The 18242-nt window shown below is 42.6% G+C and overlaps 1 protein-coding gene across 3 annotated transcripts in view; it reads right to left on the minus strand.

Moving 5' to 3' along the window:
• RAPGEF4 (Rap guanine nucleotide exchange factor 4) overlaps window positions 1-18242 on the minus strand; it is a 187833-nt gene that overhangs the window by 147867 nt on the left and 21724 nt on the right. For all 3 annotated transcript variants that reach the window (XM_082230540.1, XM_082230542.1, XM_082230541.1), the window contains one exon: window positions 9376-9522. In XM_082230540.1, the coding sequence (XP_082086666.1) occupies window positions 9376-9522 (147 nt within the window). The remainder of the gene's footprint in view (window positions 1-9375; window positions 9523-18242) is intronic.

Raw genomic sequence — 18242 nt, forward strand, 5'->3', positions numbered from 1 at the left:
TGGCCTGGCTGTTGGCAGAGATAGCATTTCCGGGCTCCTTTTCCCTCCTTCTTAGCCCCCTCACTGGGCTTTGAAACTGCGCGCGCGCGGGCTGTTCCGATTTCCATCGGCTCTGCCGGCGGGAAAGCTGGCTCAGGAATGTCTGGAATGCGGAACTCCTTCCAACGTTCCCCTCTCCCTTCCCGCCTCTCCAAGGCTCTTGCCTCCTGGCGCGCTCCAATGGTCAGCGCAGATTTGGTCAGCTGATCCATAGACACCGCCCTGGGGCTCCGGGACAGCTCGTCTTTCACAGCCGAAGAAAGACCTTCTTCAAATAGCATCTGAATGGGTGCCGCCGATAAATCCCACCCCAATCTGTGAATCAGCATGGTAAATTCAGTCCAGTACTCACGGACAGATCTGCTTCCCTGCTTGCAAGCCATTAGCTGTCTGCGCACCACCCCTTCCTCAATATCGCTGGAAAACATGATATCCATTGCACGAAAGAACTTCATAGTGTCCTTTAGGATATCATTGTGCGTTGCCATCAGGGGTCGAACCCAGTCTCGCGCCCCCCTCTCAAGATGCCCAATTACGAAAGCAACTCGCGATTCCTCATCAGGGAACTCATCAAACTGCACATTAAGGGCATATTGCATCTCTGTCCTAAAGGCATGGTAATCCTTGGGGTCCCCCCCAAACTTCTGCACCAATCCTGGTACCTTTCTGGGGAACTGAGTGGTTCTCCCCTTTTGTCTGCATCCTGAGCCCTTCTCTCCTCGAGCCTCGCCGTCTGCAGCGCAAGTTGGACCTCCAGAGCTTGATACCTTTCTTCCAAGCTTGGACCAGCTCCAACCCCTGCCTCTCCGGTTCCGGCTGGGTTGCTCATGATGCTTTCTCCTGCACAGGCAGCGTACAGAGACTGTCAGACTGCTATCAGGGGATGATTAGCTGCTTGTGCTTAAAATTGTGCCCCCTCAGAGTTTGTGCGGCTCCACAAACCTCTGTGTGTGACAGAGCTCCTCAGACATGTCTGCTCTAGTCACTAGTAGAGTCTGACAGTGGCTGCCTGCGGAAACGTTTCCAGCAAAGAAGTTCCTTAACGGAAACGCGTCTCCTGGACTCACGACGTGGCAGCTTCCGGCGAAGAATGGGTCTCCCTACAGTTGCTTCTGACACCTCCCCGCTATTTTCGCTGGACGTGTCTCTCACCCCTTTCTCTCCCCCGCTGTTTCCTGCCTGGGCTGCTGCGTCTCTCTCAGCATTACTGAGATCCTCCTCCAGAGACCCCTCGCTCCCCCTGCTGGTCCCTGCTTTGGCTGCTGACTTTCTCCCAGTCTCTGGGAGCCCTACCAACTCCCTTTCCTCTGATGTCAGTTCCCTGACAGTTGTCCTTATACAAATTCAGATTTTTAGATGTCAAATGTACCCCTAGGTATTTCACCTTCTTAACCACCATCAAACCTGTCTCTTCTTGAAACTTATTCTTCTCCATATCTGTTAAGTTTTTCCCTAAGACTTTGGTTTTTTGTTTATTCAATTTAAATCCAGCTACCTGTCCAAATTGTTGGATTATTTCTAACACCCTTTTCGTACTAGTGTTTGGCTCTTGCAAAGTCAATACAAGATCATCTGCGAATGCTCTTAATTTGTAATGTTTAGCTCCGACCTTTACACCTTTAACCTGCTGGTCCTCTCTAATCATATTCAGCAACACCTCCAGAACCGAAATAAAAAGCAATGGGGAAATTGGGCACCCCTGTCGTGTTCCTTTTTCTATCTTGAGTTCCTCAGTTATTACATTATTTACAATCAACTTAGCTTTTTGTTCAGAATATATTGCACCCATACCATTTTCAAATCCTTGCCCTACCCCCATCCCATGAAGATTCTTTTTCATAAAGCTCCAAGAGATATTGTCAAAGGCTTTCTCCGCGTCCACAAATATTAAAACTGCCTTAGTATTTATATTCACCTCTAGCTTTTCCAAAATGTCTATTATATTCCTTACATTGTCTGATAAGTGTCTTTTTGGGAGAAAGCCTGCTTGGTCCCTATGAATCTTCTCCATCAATACTTTTTTAAATCTTTTTGCTAAAATGTCAGCAAAAATTTTGTAATCCACATTAAGTAATGATATTGGGCGGTAGTTCTTCAGTTGAGTCTTTTCAGTCTCTGTCTTTGGTATGAGTGAAATATATGCTTCTTTCCACGATTCAGGTGCCCTTTTTCCTTCTAAGATCTCGTTGCAAACTTCCTTTAACGGTTGTATCAACCACTCCTTCAAAGATTTATAATATCTGGAAGTCAGTCCATCTGGCTCTGGAGATTTGCCCAATTGCATGTTCTGAATGGCGCCCTCTATCTCTTGTTCTGTTATTCTCTGGTTCAAGTCCACCTTACTTTGTTGAGAGATCTTTTGTAATCCAAATTTACTAAGGAATTTATCTATATCTTCTTCATTTTGTAACCCTTGGGAATAAAGTTTTTTAAAATAACTCAAAAAACAATTTCTAATCTCATTGGGTTTAGATATGTTCTTTCCGTCCACTTCTAGGCTTGTAACTGTATTTAATTTTTGCCTTTTCTTCAGTTGCCATGCCAACAGTTTACCACATTTATCTGCCGATTCGAATGTCTTCTGTTTCATTTGCTTTATCTTCCATTCTATCTGTTGATTCATCAATTCCATATATTGTGTTTGGTATAGCTTGATCTCTCTCAATATCTCCTGGGACTTTGGTTTTGACCTTAATTTTTTCTCTCCTTCCTTTATCTTTTCCAAAAAATTTTCCTTTTTTTCATTCTGCTTTCTCTTCCTTATTGAATTTTGTTGAATCAAGAAACCTCGCATCACAGCTTTACTTGCGTCCCAGATCACTCTCTTTTCCACATCACCCTTTAGATTTATTTCAAAATAGTCCTTTAAAGTTTTTTGGGCCTTCATGTGGATTTCCTTATCTCGAAACAGGGCGTCATTCATCCTCCATCTAAACTGACCAGTTGATGTAAGTTTCATTTCCATCTTCACGGCGTTATGGTCGGAGCAGGTTTTTGGGCAGATTTCTACCTTCTTGATCTTCGGAGCCATTCCACTAGTAACCCAAATTTGATCAATTCTGGTCCAGGTCATCTTTGCTTGGGAGAAAAAGGTTCCCTCTCTCTCAAGAGGGTTCCTTGTTCTCCAAATGTCTATTAAGTCCATGTTTTCCATAGTATGTTTCAGAGCACAATTCAAAGTGTTGGTGCTGACCTTTAAAGCCCTAAACGGCCTCGGTCCAGTATATCTGAAGGAGCGTCTCCACCCCCATCATTCTGCCCGGACACTGAGGTCCAGCACCGAGGGCCTTCTGGCGGTTCCCTCACTGTGAGAAGCCAAGTTACAGGGAACCAGGCAGAGGGCCTTCTCGGTAGTGGCACCCGCCCTGTGGAACGCCCTCCCACCAGATGTCAAAGAAAACAACAATTACCAGACTTTCAGAAGACATCTGAAGGCAGCCCTGTTTAGGGAAGCTTTTAATGTTTGATGCATTACTGTATTTTAATATTTTGTTGAAAGCCGCCCAGAGTGGCTGGGGAAGCCCAACCAGATGGGTGGCGTACAAATAATGTTGTTGTTGTTGTTGTTGTTGTTGTTGTTGTTGTTGTTGTTGTTACTACTACTACTAACATGAGTTCGACCAAACTGCGAGAGGCAGTGGAAGACAGGAGTGCCTGGTGTGCTCTGGTCCATGGGGTCACAAAGAGTCGGGCGCGACTAAACAACAACAACAAACAGATGAATCAGAGCAGTCTACACAGAGCGTGTCAGTTAAGTGTCTACAGAGCAGCTGCCTGCTTCTTGGCTGTGTTTTTAGTGCTTCTGAGGGTCTCTAAACACTTTACTACTTGAAATCACATGATCATCCCATAAAACCCAATATTCCTCACTTTATTAACTCTCTGGGTTTTGTATCTGTACAGGGCTTGCCTAGGGAGAAATCACTAAATCCTAGCAAAGATCTCTGGAGTTGATTACTGTGTAATAAACTGACAAAACAGCACCCCATAAATCAACCCAGTAATTTCGAGTGGCTAGCCTTAGAATCGAAAGTTCCTCTTGAATTTTTACTGCAATATTTCAGGTCTTATATCAAGTTTAATCTCTTTCGCAAATGAACTGTAAAACACTCGCTGACGTGCAACGCTTGAAAGGAAGAAGAAGAAGAAGAAGAAGAAGAAGAAGAAGAAGAAGAAGAAAAAAAAAATAAGGGGGAAATATAAGTTATATTTTACTGACACAGCACTCCAACTGCTCCTCAAACCACAGCTACTGTTGTAAAGTAGCTACTTCTAGTTGCATTTAAATTGTAATTAACACATACTATGTCCAATCTGCTAATGATCAAACAAATGGTCAAATGGTCAACAGTACTGTACATTTGAGTCATTCATTTCAAATATCCACAGGAACAGGAACGGCATCATTATAAAGCCTTATTTCAATTAAGCCTTCAATTAAACACACACAAACATCCCCTAGAACATTTCAAAAGCAGCTGAAGTGCCTAGTACTGTTTAGACAAATATCTAAAATACATGACTGAAATTAGGCTTTGTTTCGTATAGTTCTAAACCATTCCTCATTGACACCAATCTCACGGCATGGTACAATATTATAAAAATCCAAATTTAAATATATGCAAATATAAGCGAAAAGTCCATTTCATCATCAGCACCACTGCAACACCGTAGCCATTAGACACCACCATAATATATCAGGATTTTTTGAAATGTGGAGTAGACTTCATCCTTCCAATCACAAAGCTTATTAAACTGTACTGTCTAATCTGCTTCCTGAGCTGCAAACAGAATTCTCATTAGTGTATATTAAAAAATGTAGGTATAATACTGGCATTCTCTTTAAAAGCTATGTACGTAAGGATCTAGACTTCAGATGAGTGGTATATTTGAGTCAAGGCCTTTAATCGTATTTTGGTTTTAAGAAATCTTCCTGATCCTTTCAAAAAGCATTCGAATCTGATGTTATGTAACCGTTCCAGCACCGTGCAATTTGTTGTTGTTTTTTAAAGCCACACATTTCTGCTATGGGTTGTTGTTGCTTTTAGGCTGGCTCAGGAAATTAAATTTTCAGATTTACGGCTTAGCAAGAGACACACACATAACAATCAAAAGAAAATGAGATATGGCAGCACTTATCAAATTTCTCAGTTCATTGCTACTATACCTAGCCAAAAGGAAGAGCCAGACCACCGTCGAAGTCCTGTCGTGATCTCTTTCCAAATAACCAAGGAAGAAAACTTGCTCTTATCACTCCCTGGAAAACACTCTGGTAACGTCTTGTACACAGGCTCTTATCCACGGATTCCAATTGCGCCAAACTATTATTTCTTTATTCCACGTAAGAGTAAACATGTTTGTTTTTTTCTGCTGTCACTTCGGGGAAGTTCCAAGCTATGCATAGGGACACTACGGAAAGTAAGCACTAAAAATAAGTAAAACTCTTAGTGGATTCACTCCCTTCCTGTCTGAATTTATGTGATTGAACTGAAGGAAAATGCATGGGCACAGAGTGAGCAGAGCGACTGCAACATCCTGCAATGTGTACAAATAAACTCATTTTCTGCTATCCTTTCTTCCCAAAAGCAAGCGGTCAAAAGCTCCTCTTTTATGTATATTGTGGTTGAGAGCTTTTAGACTGGTTGCTAGACTGCTTGTAATTTCTGGTTCTTTTTTGTTTTAGTACTTCGGGTTTTTTGATATATTTTTTCCATGGCTTTTATACTGGTTATACATTTTATAGTCTATCATGAACCTCTGGACTGGAGGATGGAATCTAAATCTAAATGATAATAATAATAATAATAATACTGTGTTTTGGATTTGTATTCCTTTGAAGCCAATTTCAAAGCCTGCAGAGAGCAGCCTGTCGTTCTAAACTTGGTGCAATTTAAAAATTAAAAGCCTAAGGATTCATGAGCTCACCAGTTTTAGAGTTTCGTGGTTTGCAGATAAGGGATCGGGCATCTTAAAACCCAATGTTTCACTTTTTAACAAGCTGCTTCAACAGCTGCCTTTGTAAAACTAGATGTCTCTGAGGAAGAACATGATCCATGGCTAAGCAGATGTTCATCGGCTGGGTGTTATTCAAACAGAAGTAGACAATGCGGGAGGAGACAGCTATTTTCGCTAATAATTGCTGCCAGAAGGATAATATTGGTTGTTTTGATATCATGTTGAAAATTAATAGCAGGGAAACCATTAAGATGAAACTATGGTTTGTTATTTCAAATGCAGTGGCAAACTATGGTTTGCCAAAAAGGACAACTGCCCTATGCAAAGACTCAGGAAGGGAAGGAGGGGCGCAGATGAAGACACCACCACGTCTGCTCCTGTCATATTTTATCAGGGACTTGAGCCACTTTGGGTACTCCTTCCAAAAGCCAAATACAGTAGTACCTTGGGTTAAGTATTTAATTCATTCCGGAGGTCCATTCTTAACCTGAAACTGTTCTTAACCTGAAGCACCACTTTAGCTAATGGGGCCTCCCACTGCCGGAGCACGATTTCTGTTCTCATCCTGAAGCAAAGTTCTTAACCTGAAGCACTATTTCTGGGTTAGCTGAGTCTGTAACCTGAAGCGTATGTAACCTGAAGCGTATGTAACCCAAGGTACCACTGTACAAATAATGAATTAAATAAATAAGCCAGAAGTGACCAGGAGCATGGAAGCTCAACGTTTATTCCAGTTCTCATAGTTCTGAACTGAACCACTATCCTCTACAGTTGGTTAAGTTCCTCAAGCAGGCATTGAGGGTTGTATTCAACATAGCATTACGGTGAATGTTCTGCCAGTTCTCCTTGTGCAATGGAACATTCTCTCCCCTTCTCAACCTCCTCCCAACGCCCTCTAAATTTGTTCTGGGGGTTCTTCAAGCCTTTGGAGCAGCTTTGTAGATGGTGCAGAATAAATGCAGGGATGGGGGAAAGAAATCCCGTTGACCTAGTGCACATATTTAGTTGAATACCACCTGCAATATTTGCAATTTCTACCTAGAGCATGACAATACGGCATTTATAAAGACGAAAGTATAATTTGAGCTAAATAAAATGCAAAGAAACCAGTAGAGAGTGTTTGTTCTGATGCTGTCACATAGTCATACTGCAGGGTGACCTTTGAAGAACAAGACGCAAGAATCAGGTGCTGTCCAAACATGCCTAGAGCCAAAAGGCCAACTCTCTTTCCACAATCTGACATCAAATGTTGGCCAGGGAATTAGTGTCAAACTCAGATTTCTTGCACCTAGGGCTAAGATGCTATCAGGTACATGGCCTCATGCACATTAAGTAACCTTTCCCAAAACTGAGCAACAATGGATTGATAATAGATTTTTGGTTCTGTATCGTATAGCCTGACAGGTAAAAAGTAGACTGTTATCGCTTCTATGGAATCCCATGTAAAGCAAGAGTCCCTTCTCAGTGATGTAAGGTCTACAGGCTATGCAGCTCTTAGTGAGAAACAAATATGCCTTTCCCAGTACTTTTTAGGTCACATTTTAAAACCTTGAAAGTGCTTTCTCTGAAATGCCTGCCAGATTAGTACGTCAACACATGAATGATGCTTCTTGAGCATGAAGACGTGACTAATTAAAAGAAGCAAGAGCTTCAACGGTTTCTCACCCATGTACTCTCAATTTCATTGATTTCATCTTACTGCCAATTCTAAACTTCAACAAAGGTCTGACATCAGGATTCTCCCCACAATATGAGAAATAGGTAGCGGCATCCATACTTCTGGGGCAGCGCAACAGAAGAAAATCAAAGTTTGCCAAATAAAAAGTCATGTTGCAGATAAAAGGCCGTTTTAACACTACAGGTGTTTAATACAAAGCCATTTTCATTTCAGCAAATTAAGTATGGAAAGCTAGCTAATTAAAACGAAAAACTATGTCATGGAATGTTCATAGGAAACACTAGTTAGCAAACTAGGGTGTGTGAGTGGGGAGATAAAATAGCTACACCTCTGCAAAATTTCTTAAAACCACATAATTTCATCTTATTTGGTTACCTAACGTTACATATGCTTCCACTGCTCTCTGTTAGTGGCATTTTTGCATTTTAAATCTTGCTTATTGTAAAAAGCATCAAACAAATTCAAAATCTTCCTCCTCGTTATCATAAACTAAAGGAAAACTAGTATCAGTGGATTTAAAATAAATATTTGATTCATGGATGGCAGCAAAAATATGGTCCAGTTTGCACGCAACACTAAAAGCCAACCCATGGTTAAGCAAGGATGAGCAAGCATACAGGTACCCAGAGCAAAAGCCATGGCTGCTTTGTTCCTCTCCTGGTCCTGCTACCCCCGTGCTACCCAGAAATAAGCCATTGTTCAGTTTATTGTTACATCGGAAACCCAGACCCATGGTTTGTTTCTCTCCCAATAAACCACAAGCTGTAATCAAAGTTTATTCTGGCTTACGGTTCAAGGCTTGTTGGCAGCGGGAGGGGAGCCAAACCGCAAACCATGGTTTGGATGTAATGCTAAGCCAATCCATGGCTTAGCTCTGGGTAGGAAGTCAGGACCAAGGGACGAGCAGAGAGGCTGTGATTTCTGCCCTGGCTGTTCACTCTTGCTAAGCCATGTTTCGGCTTAGAGGTGAGTGCAATTGAGGCCTGTGTGGAGCAGGCACTGATAAAACTACAAAAATTCAGTAATTTCTTAGGGCTCAAGAGAAAATGGGAGATTGCTTTAATGACTGAACCGATTTATTTTATGTGATGTTACAACAGTACACAAACAGACAACTATATGAAGAAATGGCCATTGGTGGTTATTTTTTTAAGAAAGGGCAACCATATATATATTTTTCCACATTATGAACTAGTATGTTACGACCTGTTAAGTTTCATAACATTGGTACAAATATGTCACCTTCTTTCAGCAATTACCTGTATGTATGTTAATATATTCTTGTTTTATGTAACAAACACATACTTTCAGAGCCGGCCTAACAACAAATTTTGACAGTGGTACCTTGGTTTACGAACTTAAATCTGTTCCGGAAGTCTGTTCTTAAAACCAAAGCGTCCTTAAACCAAGGCGTGCTTTCCCATAGCAGTGGGGGACTCAATTTACAAATGGAACACACTCAACAGGAAGCGAAACATGTTCTTATTCCAAGGCAAAGTTCACAAACCAAAACAACTACTTCCGGGTTTGCAGCGTTCTTAATCCAAACTGTTCATAAACTAAGCTGTTCTTAAACCAAGGTACCACTGTATTAGTCAAGGTTCCCTGTGCATTCCACATACATCTAATAACACAGCTAGGCTCCTTAAGCTCCATGTCTTCTCCCCTATGTTATAATTCATCGAGTAGTCTTTTGAGCTTACCTCCCAAAGTGCCTTGAAATCCTTCTGTTCAATCCGCAGCAGCTCGCTGTTCTCCCTTGTAACAATAGTGGCATGGCGAGGGGTGTTATCCAAAATTGACTCTCCGAAAGCTGTTCCTATTCCCAATGTGCATATTGTCACAGCATCCTGTGAAGTTCAAGGGACATGAACTTATAAGCCTTTAGGTTCTGGAGGGTTTAACGCCACAGACCTGTTAAAAGATTTGCAGCAGCCTTCGCTTGTAAACAGATATTCCAAGTCAGGCATAGGCAAACTAGGCCCTTCAGATGTTTTGGGACTACAACTCCCATCATCCCTAGCTAACAGGACCAGTGGTCAGGGATGATGGAAACTGTAGTCTCAAAACATTTGGAGGGCCGAGTTTGCCTATGCCTGTCTAAGTCATGCACAGCAGAGCGGGGTTTTAGCAAAACCGTGTCTTCATTTGAACTAAAGCTCAGGATCAGAATGAACCTGTATTTTGTCTGCCCAATGCAAATCATAGAGATTTTTGCCTATGAGAGAATAGCTTTCTATCACCACCGCCCAGTCCTCAAATTAGAAGGGAGGACCGGGGGGGTGGTCTCATCTTGCTACCTTTTGTGACATCCACCATATGTGGCCAGGGGGGATAAAAATCAATGAAATAAAAATATTTTAAAAATCAGATTTTTATAAATTTAAATTGGATTTTTAAAATAAAATGCTTTTGGAGGAAAAATCTTTCTAGTTTTCTATTTAAGTTACATTATAGTCCAAAGGCTATTCTTCAGGAAATAAGGATTTGTTTTAAGTTTTTCATGTGTGCTAAAACTCAGTCTAAAAAACACACCATTTAACCACATCAGTTAACAAACATGGATACATATGCTATAATGTTATTGTTTAATTTAATAAATTGTTTAAACTGTTATTAAGTAAATGGTTATTCTTCTCCTTCCAATAAAGTACAGCAGAAAAGTTATCCAAATATAAACAGCTGGCTTATTGAACCTCACAATAATTTCATAACTATCTGTCTATGTATTTGTAAAAGCATAACCAAATCAGTAATTTTTGATAGAACTGTAAAAACTACTCTGAAAATTTATTATTCCAAAAATGAAACCTTCATCTAGTTGTAAACATTAAGATTATACCAGCAAAGACAAGTCTTTCTGTAAAATTAATTAATTAAATCAAGTCTTAATGACTAGCGATTTAAATTGTGAAATCAAATCCACCCTGATAGTGGCCCTTAGAAAGCTGAACACAATATGGCTAGCTTTTAGAAAGAGCTAAGAGGAACACAATATGGACATACCTAGGGGGTAATCTCAAGAAGTGAAACTTAGGGATTTCACCCCACCTTTTCCTATCATAATTTAAGTTCTGCCATTGTCAGCCCTCAAATACTTTCAGATTAGGCAGACAGTGGGTGTTTCAGATCAGAGCGAATAGCTTATATGCATGTCCAAATCCTAGCTAGGTTTGCTGGCCACCCTTGTTGCTGTGCTATGAACAGCACCTGACATACAGAAATTAAGAATGAAAACCACCTGGAAAACCCTCCCCTGCTTAAATTCCTATATACCATAATGATGTTACAAGCTATAGCAGCAGAGCTAAGAGAAGGGGCAGCTGCTGGCAACCCTAAGCCAGCACTTATATATAGCTTTTAACAATAGTTTTGATCTTTGCGGTCGAGAGCATAACCTACAATTATAAAGCAACATACTCAGATAAGGTTTATTACGAGAAATAACCTTTACTGTCTATCCCTGATAGTATTCATCATAAGGCTGACAACCAATTCTCTGCTTTTGTCTGAAGAGGGGAATTCACAGTTCAAAAACAAAGATAAATTAGATGTACAGGTTTCACTCAGGGTAGCCGAATTCAACATATCGCCCGTTTCAACTGAGGTAGGGATGTTCCTGCCTTCCTTCTTCCTGGAAAAAAGATGTAAGAATCTCAAATTCTCTCTTCTCTAAGAAAACCTCTTTTTTTAAAAAAAGGAAACAGTAAACAACACAGGAAAGTCCGTAATTTCTTGTTATTTTACTATCCATGAACCTGGTGACATAAATCAAAGTTTCCATTTAGATAGTAACAGATCAGGATGGAGAAGTGGAGAGGGGGGGGAAACTGGGTTCATATATCAAAGAAAAAGAATCTGAGGTTTTAGGAAAGAAGGGGCTTAAAACAAAATCTGCTTCGGTCAGGAAGCAAGCCTATTCGACACCCTAGACTTCAGAGTCCTAATTTCTTTCTATTCCCTGTTTCTGCATCTACCATCCTTGGGGAAATGGGGCACCTGGGGCCTATTATAGACGGGTTAACATGGCTCCCAAAGAACCCCCGCTGTTCCCATGGATTGGCTTTGAGAATGTTATCAGGTGCCTTGCTCTACGCTTCCCCCTCCCCAACCGCCTGCAACCCCAAAAGCTGCAGGGGATCCCCACTCCTGGGTGCCACAGGATGGCTGGGTCAGCCACAGAACCGGCGAAAAAGAAGGCAAGCGCTTTAGAAACACACGCACACATACTGGAAGGTGTGTTTGTTTTGCAACCTACAGATCTGCTATTCTGGCAAAGCGTGAAGTTCACATCACGAATCTCAAACCCGCATTACCGTATTTTTCGCTCTATAAGACACACTTTTCCCCCTTCAAAAATTAAGGGGAAACGTGTGTGTGTCTTATGGAGCGAATGCCGGCTCCTTGGCTTCAGAGATAGCAACGCAAAGCTTCCGAAGGGCAGAGGGAGAGCTCCCCCCCCCCCGCGCGCGCTCCGGAGGCTTCACGTTGCTTTCACTGAGGCCGTCTGAAGCCCCCGGAGTGCAGGGAACTCCCGCTGAGCTCTGAGGGCTTCAGGCAGCTATCCGCAAGCCTTCGGAGCGCAGCAGGAGTTCCCGCCTGAAGCCTGGAGAGTGAGAGGGGTCAGTGCACACCGATCCCTCTTGCTCTCCAGGCTTCGCTTCGCTGGAGAGGCGCTGCACAGCTTTCCCTCTCTGCGCAGCGCCCCTTCAGCGAAGCAGGAGGAAAAATGGAAGGGGCTCCGTTTCGCCTGCCGCTTCGCTGAAGGGACGCTGAGCAGAGAGGGGGAGAATTCCGCTCCCGTTTTCCCCCTCCTATGGTCCAGTGCATCCTATAGAGCGAAAAATACGGTACATAGCACACCTGAATGCCTCAAATCCTACAGGCACCTTTTGGTTTTAAAAGGTCAGTGTTGTGGTTTCAAGAGGAGACCAGATAGCCTTGAGCTCAAATAAATAAATAAAAACCGTATCACCCAGTTTTGTAATGTTCGTTTTGTAATGTTCATTTGCAAAATTATTCATAGCAGCAGGTAAGTGTAGATATTTTATGCTTATAAAGTCAGGTATTTTTCTGTTTGTTTTGTTGTCGGTGATCTTGCACGAGCTATCAGGTTCTGGCAAGCACCCTGGATATGATCCTTACTGCAAACTCTAATATGAATGTTGTAGGCTGACTTGTACAGTTTGTAGAATAGCATACAGTCGTGCCTTGCTTGTCAAACACCTTGGTACTCGTACGTTTCAGCTCCCGAACAATCGAAACCCGGAAGTGAGTGTTCTGGTTTTTGAATTTTTTTTGGAAGCCAAACATCTGATGCGGCTTCTGCAGGGCCGGATTTAGGTTTGATGAGGCCCTAAACTACTGAAGGTAATGGGGCCCTTTATATGTCCAGCTGTCCTTTGTCAACAACAAATTGTCACTGTTTTTTGTGTTGAATGCTATCTGGTAATTTATGGACCTAATAGGTATATAAAGCCATTTGCACCTAACAAAATATGTATTTTATCAAAGTACCGTATTTTTTGCTCTATAAGACTCACCTTTTCCCTCCTAAAAAGTAAGGGGAAATGTGTGTGTGTCTTATGGAGCGAATGCAGGCTGTGCAGCTATCCCAGAAGCCAGAACAGCAAGAGGGATTGCTGCTTTCACTGTGCAGCAATCCCTCTTGCTGTTCTGGCTTCTGAGATTCAGAATATTTTTTTCCTTGTTTTCCTCCTCCAAAAACCAGGTGCATCTTGTGGTCTGGTGCGTCTTATAGAGCGAAAAATACGGTAATTGTTGAACTGAAATACAATGAAGAAGTAGGACTTCCGGGGTTGGCGCGATCTGGAAATGGCGGATTCCCTCCGAGCTCCGGAGGGAATCGGCTCAGCGGTGGATGGGTCTTTGCCGTGCCGGCGACACGGGGACCCTTAAAAACCGCAGGCGCGGAAGCCTGCGGACTGAAGACTCGGTGGGTGCCTCAAGCGCCCCCCCTGATTCGCGAAGAGCCTTTTTAAAGGCTGCAGAGGGGATACGGGGGACGGCGCGGTGCTGAGAGTCGATCGCTACTGCCGCTGAGTGAAGCCGCGAGCCATGACTGGAGAGCGCTGACTTCCTTCCTTGAAATTCGGACTGAAAAGAAGAACCCGTGAGTAAATTGGAATTGGACTTTAAGAATTTTACCTTTTGAATTTGAGACGATCGGGGGGTGTGCTAAAAGGAAGTCCGCACCCCCCCCCCTTGCAGACGATCCAGAGCAACGATATAAGAACTAAGCTGGAGTGCCTACCCTGTAAAGGGTGAGTTTAAAAAGACAGTAACCTCCAAGATTTGGAAAAGTAATTTTGAGCAGGAGAGTGGAGTGTTGGAAGTTGTTTGTTCTGCTGTAAACAACCCTCCCTCCCGGGCCCGGGAGCGTCCTGTTTTGGAGCTTGTGTAAGAGGTGCAGAGTCTGACAGCTGTCAAAGCTGTCAAACGGACTGTTAATAGTGGAAAAATTGCTACTTAAGATTCCTCTGGATTAAAAGGAGTTACAATTGAACTAAAATTGTTGGAAACAAAGAAACAAAAACAAGAGAGGACTGTTGGAGAAAAGAACACTAAGTAACCAGATTCCCTCTAGGGGGAATTCTGTGGAATTACAATGGCTGTGGATGGAAAGATACTGGGGGAAATTGAAAGGATGTTCTATTTGGTGGGAATCTTACAAGAGCAGACTACAGCTATGAGCAAACAATTGATGACCTTGACTTCTGAAACAAGCAGTTCTGCTGAATGTAACGAGGACCTGAATGAGAAAGAATCCACAGCTGAACCAGAAATGATAACTAAAGAAGAGGAGAAGACAAAACAAGAAAGAGAAGAAGTGATGTGGGAAACACTAACCAGAAGCTGACACCTGCGGAATATAAGCAAGGAGACTATTGGATTAAATCTACTACAAGTCTACGAAAGATGCAGAAGACGAAAGTGGAGGCCCTGGGAGTTTATGAAATTCAGGAATTTGGAATAAAGAAATATAATTGGGGCCTCCACATAGACTCTGACTTTGATTACCTTCAAGATTCATACCTTGTGGAAATTCTTCAGCAGCTGTCTTTAAATATGGGAAGAGACTATGGACTGATTGTGAAAGAATTCTTTCGAGATCCGATGACCGACATAAAGGATTACCAACAAGACCGGCGGAGAGGGACTGAAAGAGACTTGAGAGCCTCGGACGTGAGGAACCCAGGCTAAGAACTGTTATTTTGGACATGTTTTGGGAAGGGACGCAAATCGGGGATGGGAGGGAGGGAAGGATCTAATTTTAACAACACTCAAGACCAGGGGGTTTAGTTAATAAGATTATCATTCAAGACAAAATGGGAAATCGATGGAAGGGAACTGAGGTCCAACTTAGAAAAAATTTATTTTTGCTTTTCTCTATAAAAGGACTAATATTAAGATGGATAAGAGGAGAAATGCCAATTTGCTGATATAAATTTGGGAATAGGGATGCAAGGGAGGGGGTGGGGGGAAGTCAACGACCAGGGTCAGAAAATAAGTTTTTCAGAAATTATATATGTTTGTTGTTTTTTCTGTTTGTTTGTTTTTGTGTTTTGTTGTTGTCTATATAAAATGTGAAAACCTAATAAAAATTAAAAAAAAAAATGAAATACAATGAAGAAGTAGTATATTGGGGGGGGGCCAAGAGAGCAGGGCCCTAAGCTATACAGTAGCTTGTTTAGCTTATACATATATCCGGCACTGGGCTTCTGTTATTGTTTCCGGCGTGCCTGCGCAATCGGAAGCCAATCAGAAGCTGTGCCTTGGTTTCCGAACATTTCGGAAGTTGAACGGACTTCCGGAACACATTCTGCTCGAAAACCAAGGTATGACTGTATTAGGTTTATTAGGTCAGAAGATGATCGCAATGCTTTCACTGCATGTCATTTCAAACAGCATGGGATGCAAGATTAAACCCCATGGAACCTCACAGTGAAGGGTCCCAAGCAACACTTTCTGGAGTCAACTATCCAAACAGGATTGGAAGCACTGCAAAGCAATACTGCCCAGCCCCAACTTGGAGAGCCAATCCAAGCCATGATTAGCTTGAAACCTGCTTAAAAAGCAATTTACTGTAGAAATATTTAAAACTAGCAAATAAGGGAGCTCTGTATGTGAAATTTAAGAAACTGAGGAAAATTATACCCACCCACCCAATAAATGTGCCTTGCATGTGATGCTAAGCTTCTTACTTTCTAATTTATGGGTTTTGTCCAGCCAGAACTCAATGTATGACTAACAATGACAGCCATCCTACATAATTTATTTATACCCTTTCCTACAGCAACCTGAGGGTTAAACCACAGTGCCTAGGACTTGCCAATCAGAAGGCCGGTGGTTCGAATCCCCGCGATGGGGTGAGCTCCTGTTGCTCGGTCCCTGCTCCTGCCAACCTAGCAGTTCGAAAGCACGTCAAAGTGCAAGTAGATAAATAGGTACTGCTCCGACGGGAAGGTAAACGGCGTTTCCGTGCCCTGCTCTGGTTCACCAGAAGCGGCTTAGTCATGCTGGCCACATGACCCGGAAGCTGTATGCCGGCTCCCTCGGCCAATAAATCGAGATGAGCGCCGCAACCCCAGAGTCGGCCACGACTGGACCTAATGGTCAGGGGTCCCTTTACCTTTACAGCAACCTACAAAAACGGGATTTTTTATTTTTTTTTAAGCTGTGGTCCATACTTTCTAGGGAGTAAATTTCAACTGATCTCAGTGAGGCTTACTTCTGAGTAGGCTTGTGCTGTTAAAGGCCATTTATTTTACTGTACCACCAGGCAAATTTATTTCACACGGTGTATTCAACAAACTGCACCATAATCTTGAATGTCCAGCCTGTCCTAACTCATTTATTGTCTTCTCTGGGCCACAAAGGTTACAAATTGCTTGAAGTGGGAATGGGAGGTGGAGAAAAACTTCAAAAGCTGATATTCTATATCTTAGGGGGAAATACTTGAATGTTAGACCCCTTTGATCCCAATAAGCTATTGTCTGTTAACCAGCACATAAAGCCTATACAGTATCTTTACACAGAAAAGGTCTTAAGAAGCGCAACAATCATTCTTTTTTCTTTGGGGGGAGGGGAGTAGGCAAGCAGAACGATTTGCCTCTTGGAAACCCTTTCAGGTTTTTCTCCATCCTGAAAAAATGCTTAGCATTTATCCTTTATTTCTGGGCTGGGGAGCCTGTGGTCCTCCTTATATAACTCCCATCAACTCCAACCAGCATGAACAATTATCAAGAGTAACGTGAGCGGCAGCCTGGTAACATCTGGAAGGCTCACAGGTTCCTCCTCTCTGCTTTATCTGATACTTCTAAAATGCCTATAACAAGATGCTGGGTGACTGACAGGTCGAATCGCAGGCATTCCACCTGCTGTCTATATGCTTCTGCTGCCTCTCCGCCCCCTGCCAGTTCCCAAACTTACAGTGGTACCTCAGTTTGAGAACAGTCCGGTTTAAGAACGATTTGGTTTACAAGCTCCGCAAAACCGGAAATAGTGTCTTGGTTTGAGAACATTACCTCAGTCTAAGAACGGAATCCGAACGGTGGAAGGGCACCGGCGGCGGAAGGCCTCATTAGGGAAAGCGCGCCTCAGTTTAAGAATGGTTTTGGTTTAAGAACGGACTTCTGGAACGGATTAAGTTTGTAAACCAAGGTACCACTGTATTTTGCTTCTTCTACCAAGTGCAACGAAGGAGCCATTTTGGGTGGGGGTTCCATGTCTTACCCCCACGTACAGGTCGGCCCCTTTCCGCCCCAGCACCTCGTTCTGCCCTCTTCTGGATCCAAAAGGACATATGCGTCAATTGGACATGTCTAAAATGGTCTGCCGCCTCTATCCCACACTGCACATGGCCAGAATGCCAACCATCTCCTTGCTTATACCAACAGTGGCAAAATCAGATGGGCAGTTGTGACTTCATGTTTCGTGAACTGCCCTGAGACCTGCGGGTATACGGTGGTATACAAGTTTAATAATAATAAAAATAATAAGATGACAAGAAGAAGAAGAAGTGATTGCCACCCCTAATATGGCCAAACCAGTACCCATGAACTGCCATTGCTATCCTACTTGGACAGCCATAGTATGCCCACAGAGATTTAGGTAGGCTAGATTTTATTGCCTCGTAAACTTTGTAGGTTTGGTCCCATAAACAAGCACGACTTCCCATAGAAAGAAAAATTCTATAACTGCATGGGCACTTAAGTCGGCCTATTTTCATGCGATTAAAAAAAAAGAAAAGGAAAAAATCTTAATGCATTCTCGTACTGCCCTCTTGTGGCATGCCATCATTCTACAGATATTCATACAATCCAGCATTACACTTGCCTGTGAAATTCTGAGTTTATTATTTCCCTAAACCAACTGCTGGTACAGCGGTACCTCGGCTTTCAAACGCCTCCGTAGTCGAACGTTTCGGAACGCAAACGCCAAAAACCCGGAAGTAAATGCCTCGGTTTTCAAATGCTCCTCGGAAGTTGAACAGGAAACACGGCTTCTGTTTTGAGTTTTTCCGTATTGAGGCTTCCATTTTGAGGCT

This window comes from Podarcis vaucheri (assembly GCF_965113315.1).
Source record: "Podarcis vaucheri genome assembly, chromosome: 1".
Taxonomy (NCBI): domain Eukaryota; kingdom Metazoa; phylum Chordata; class Lepidosauria; order Squamata; family Lacertidae; genus Podarcis; species Podarcis vaucheri.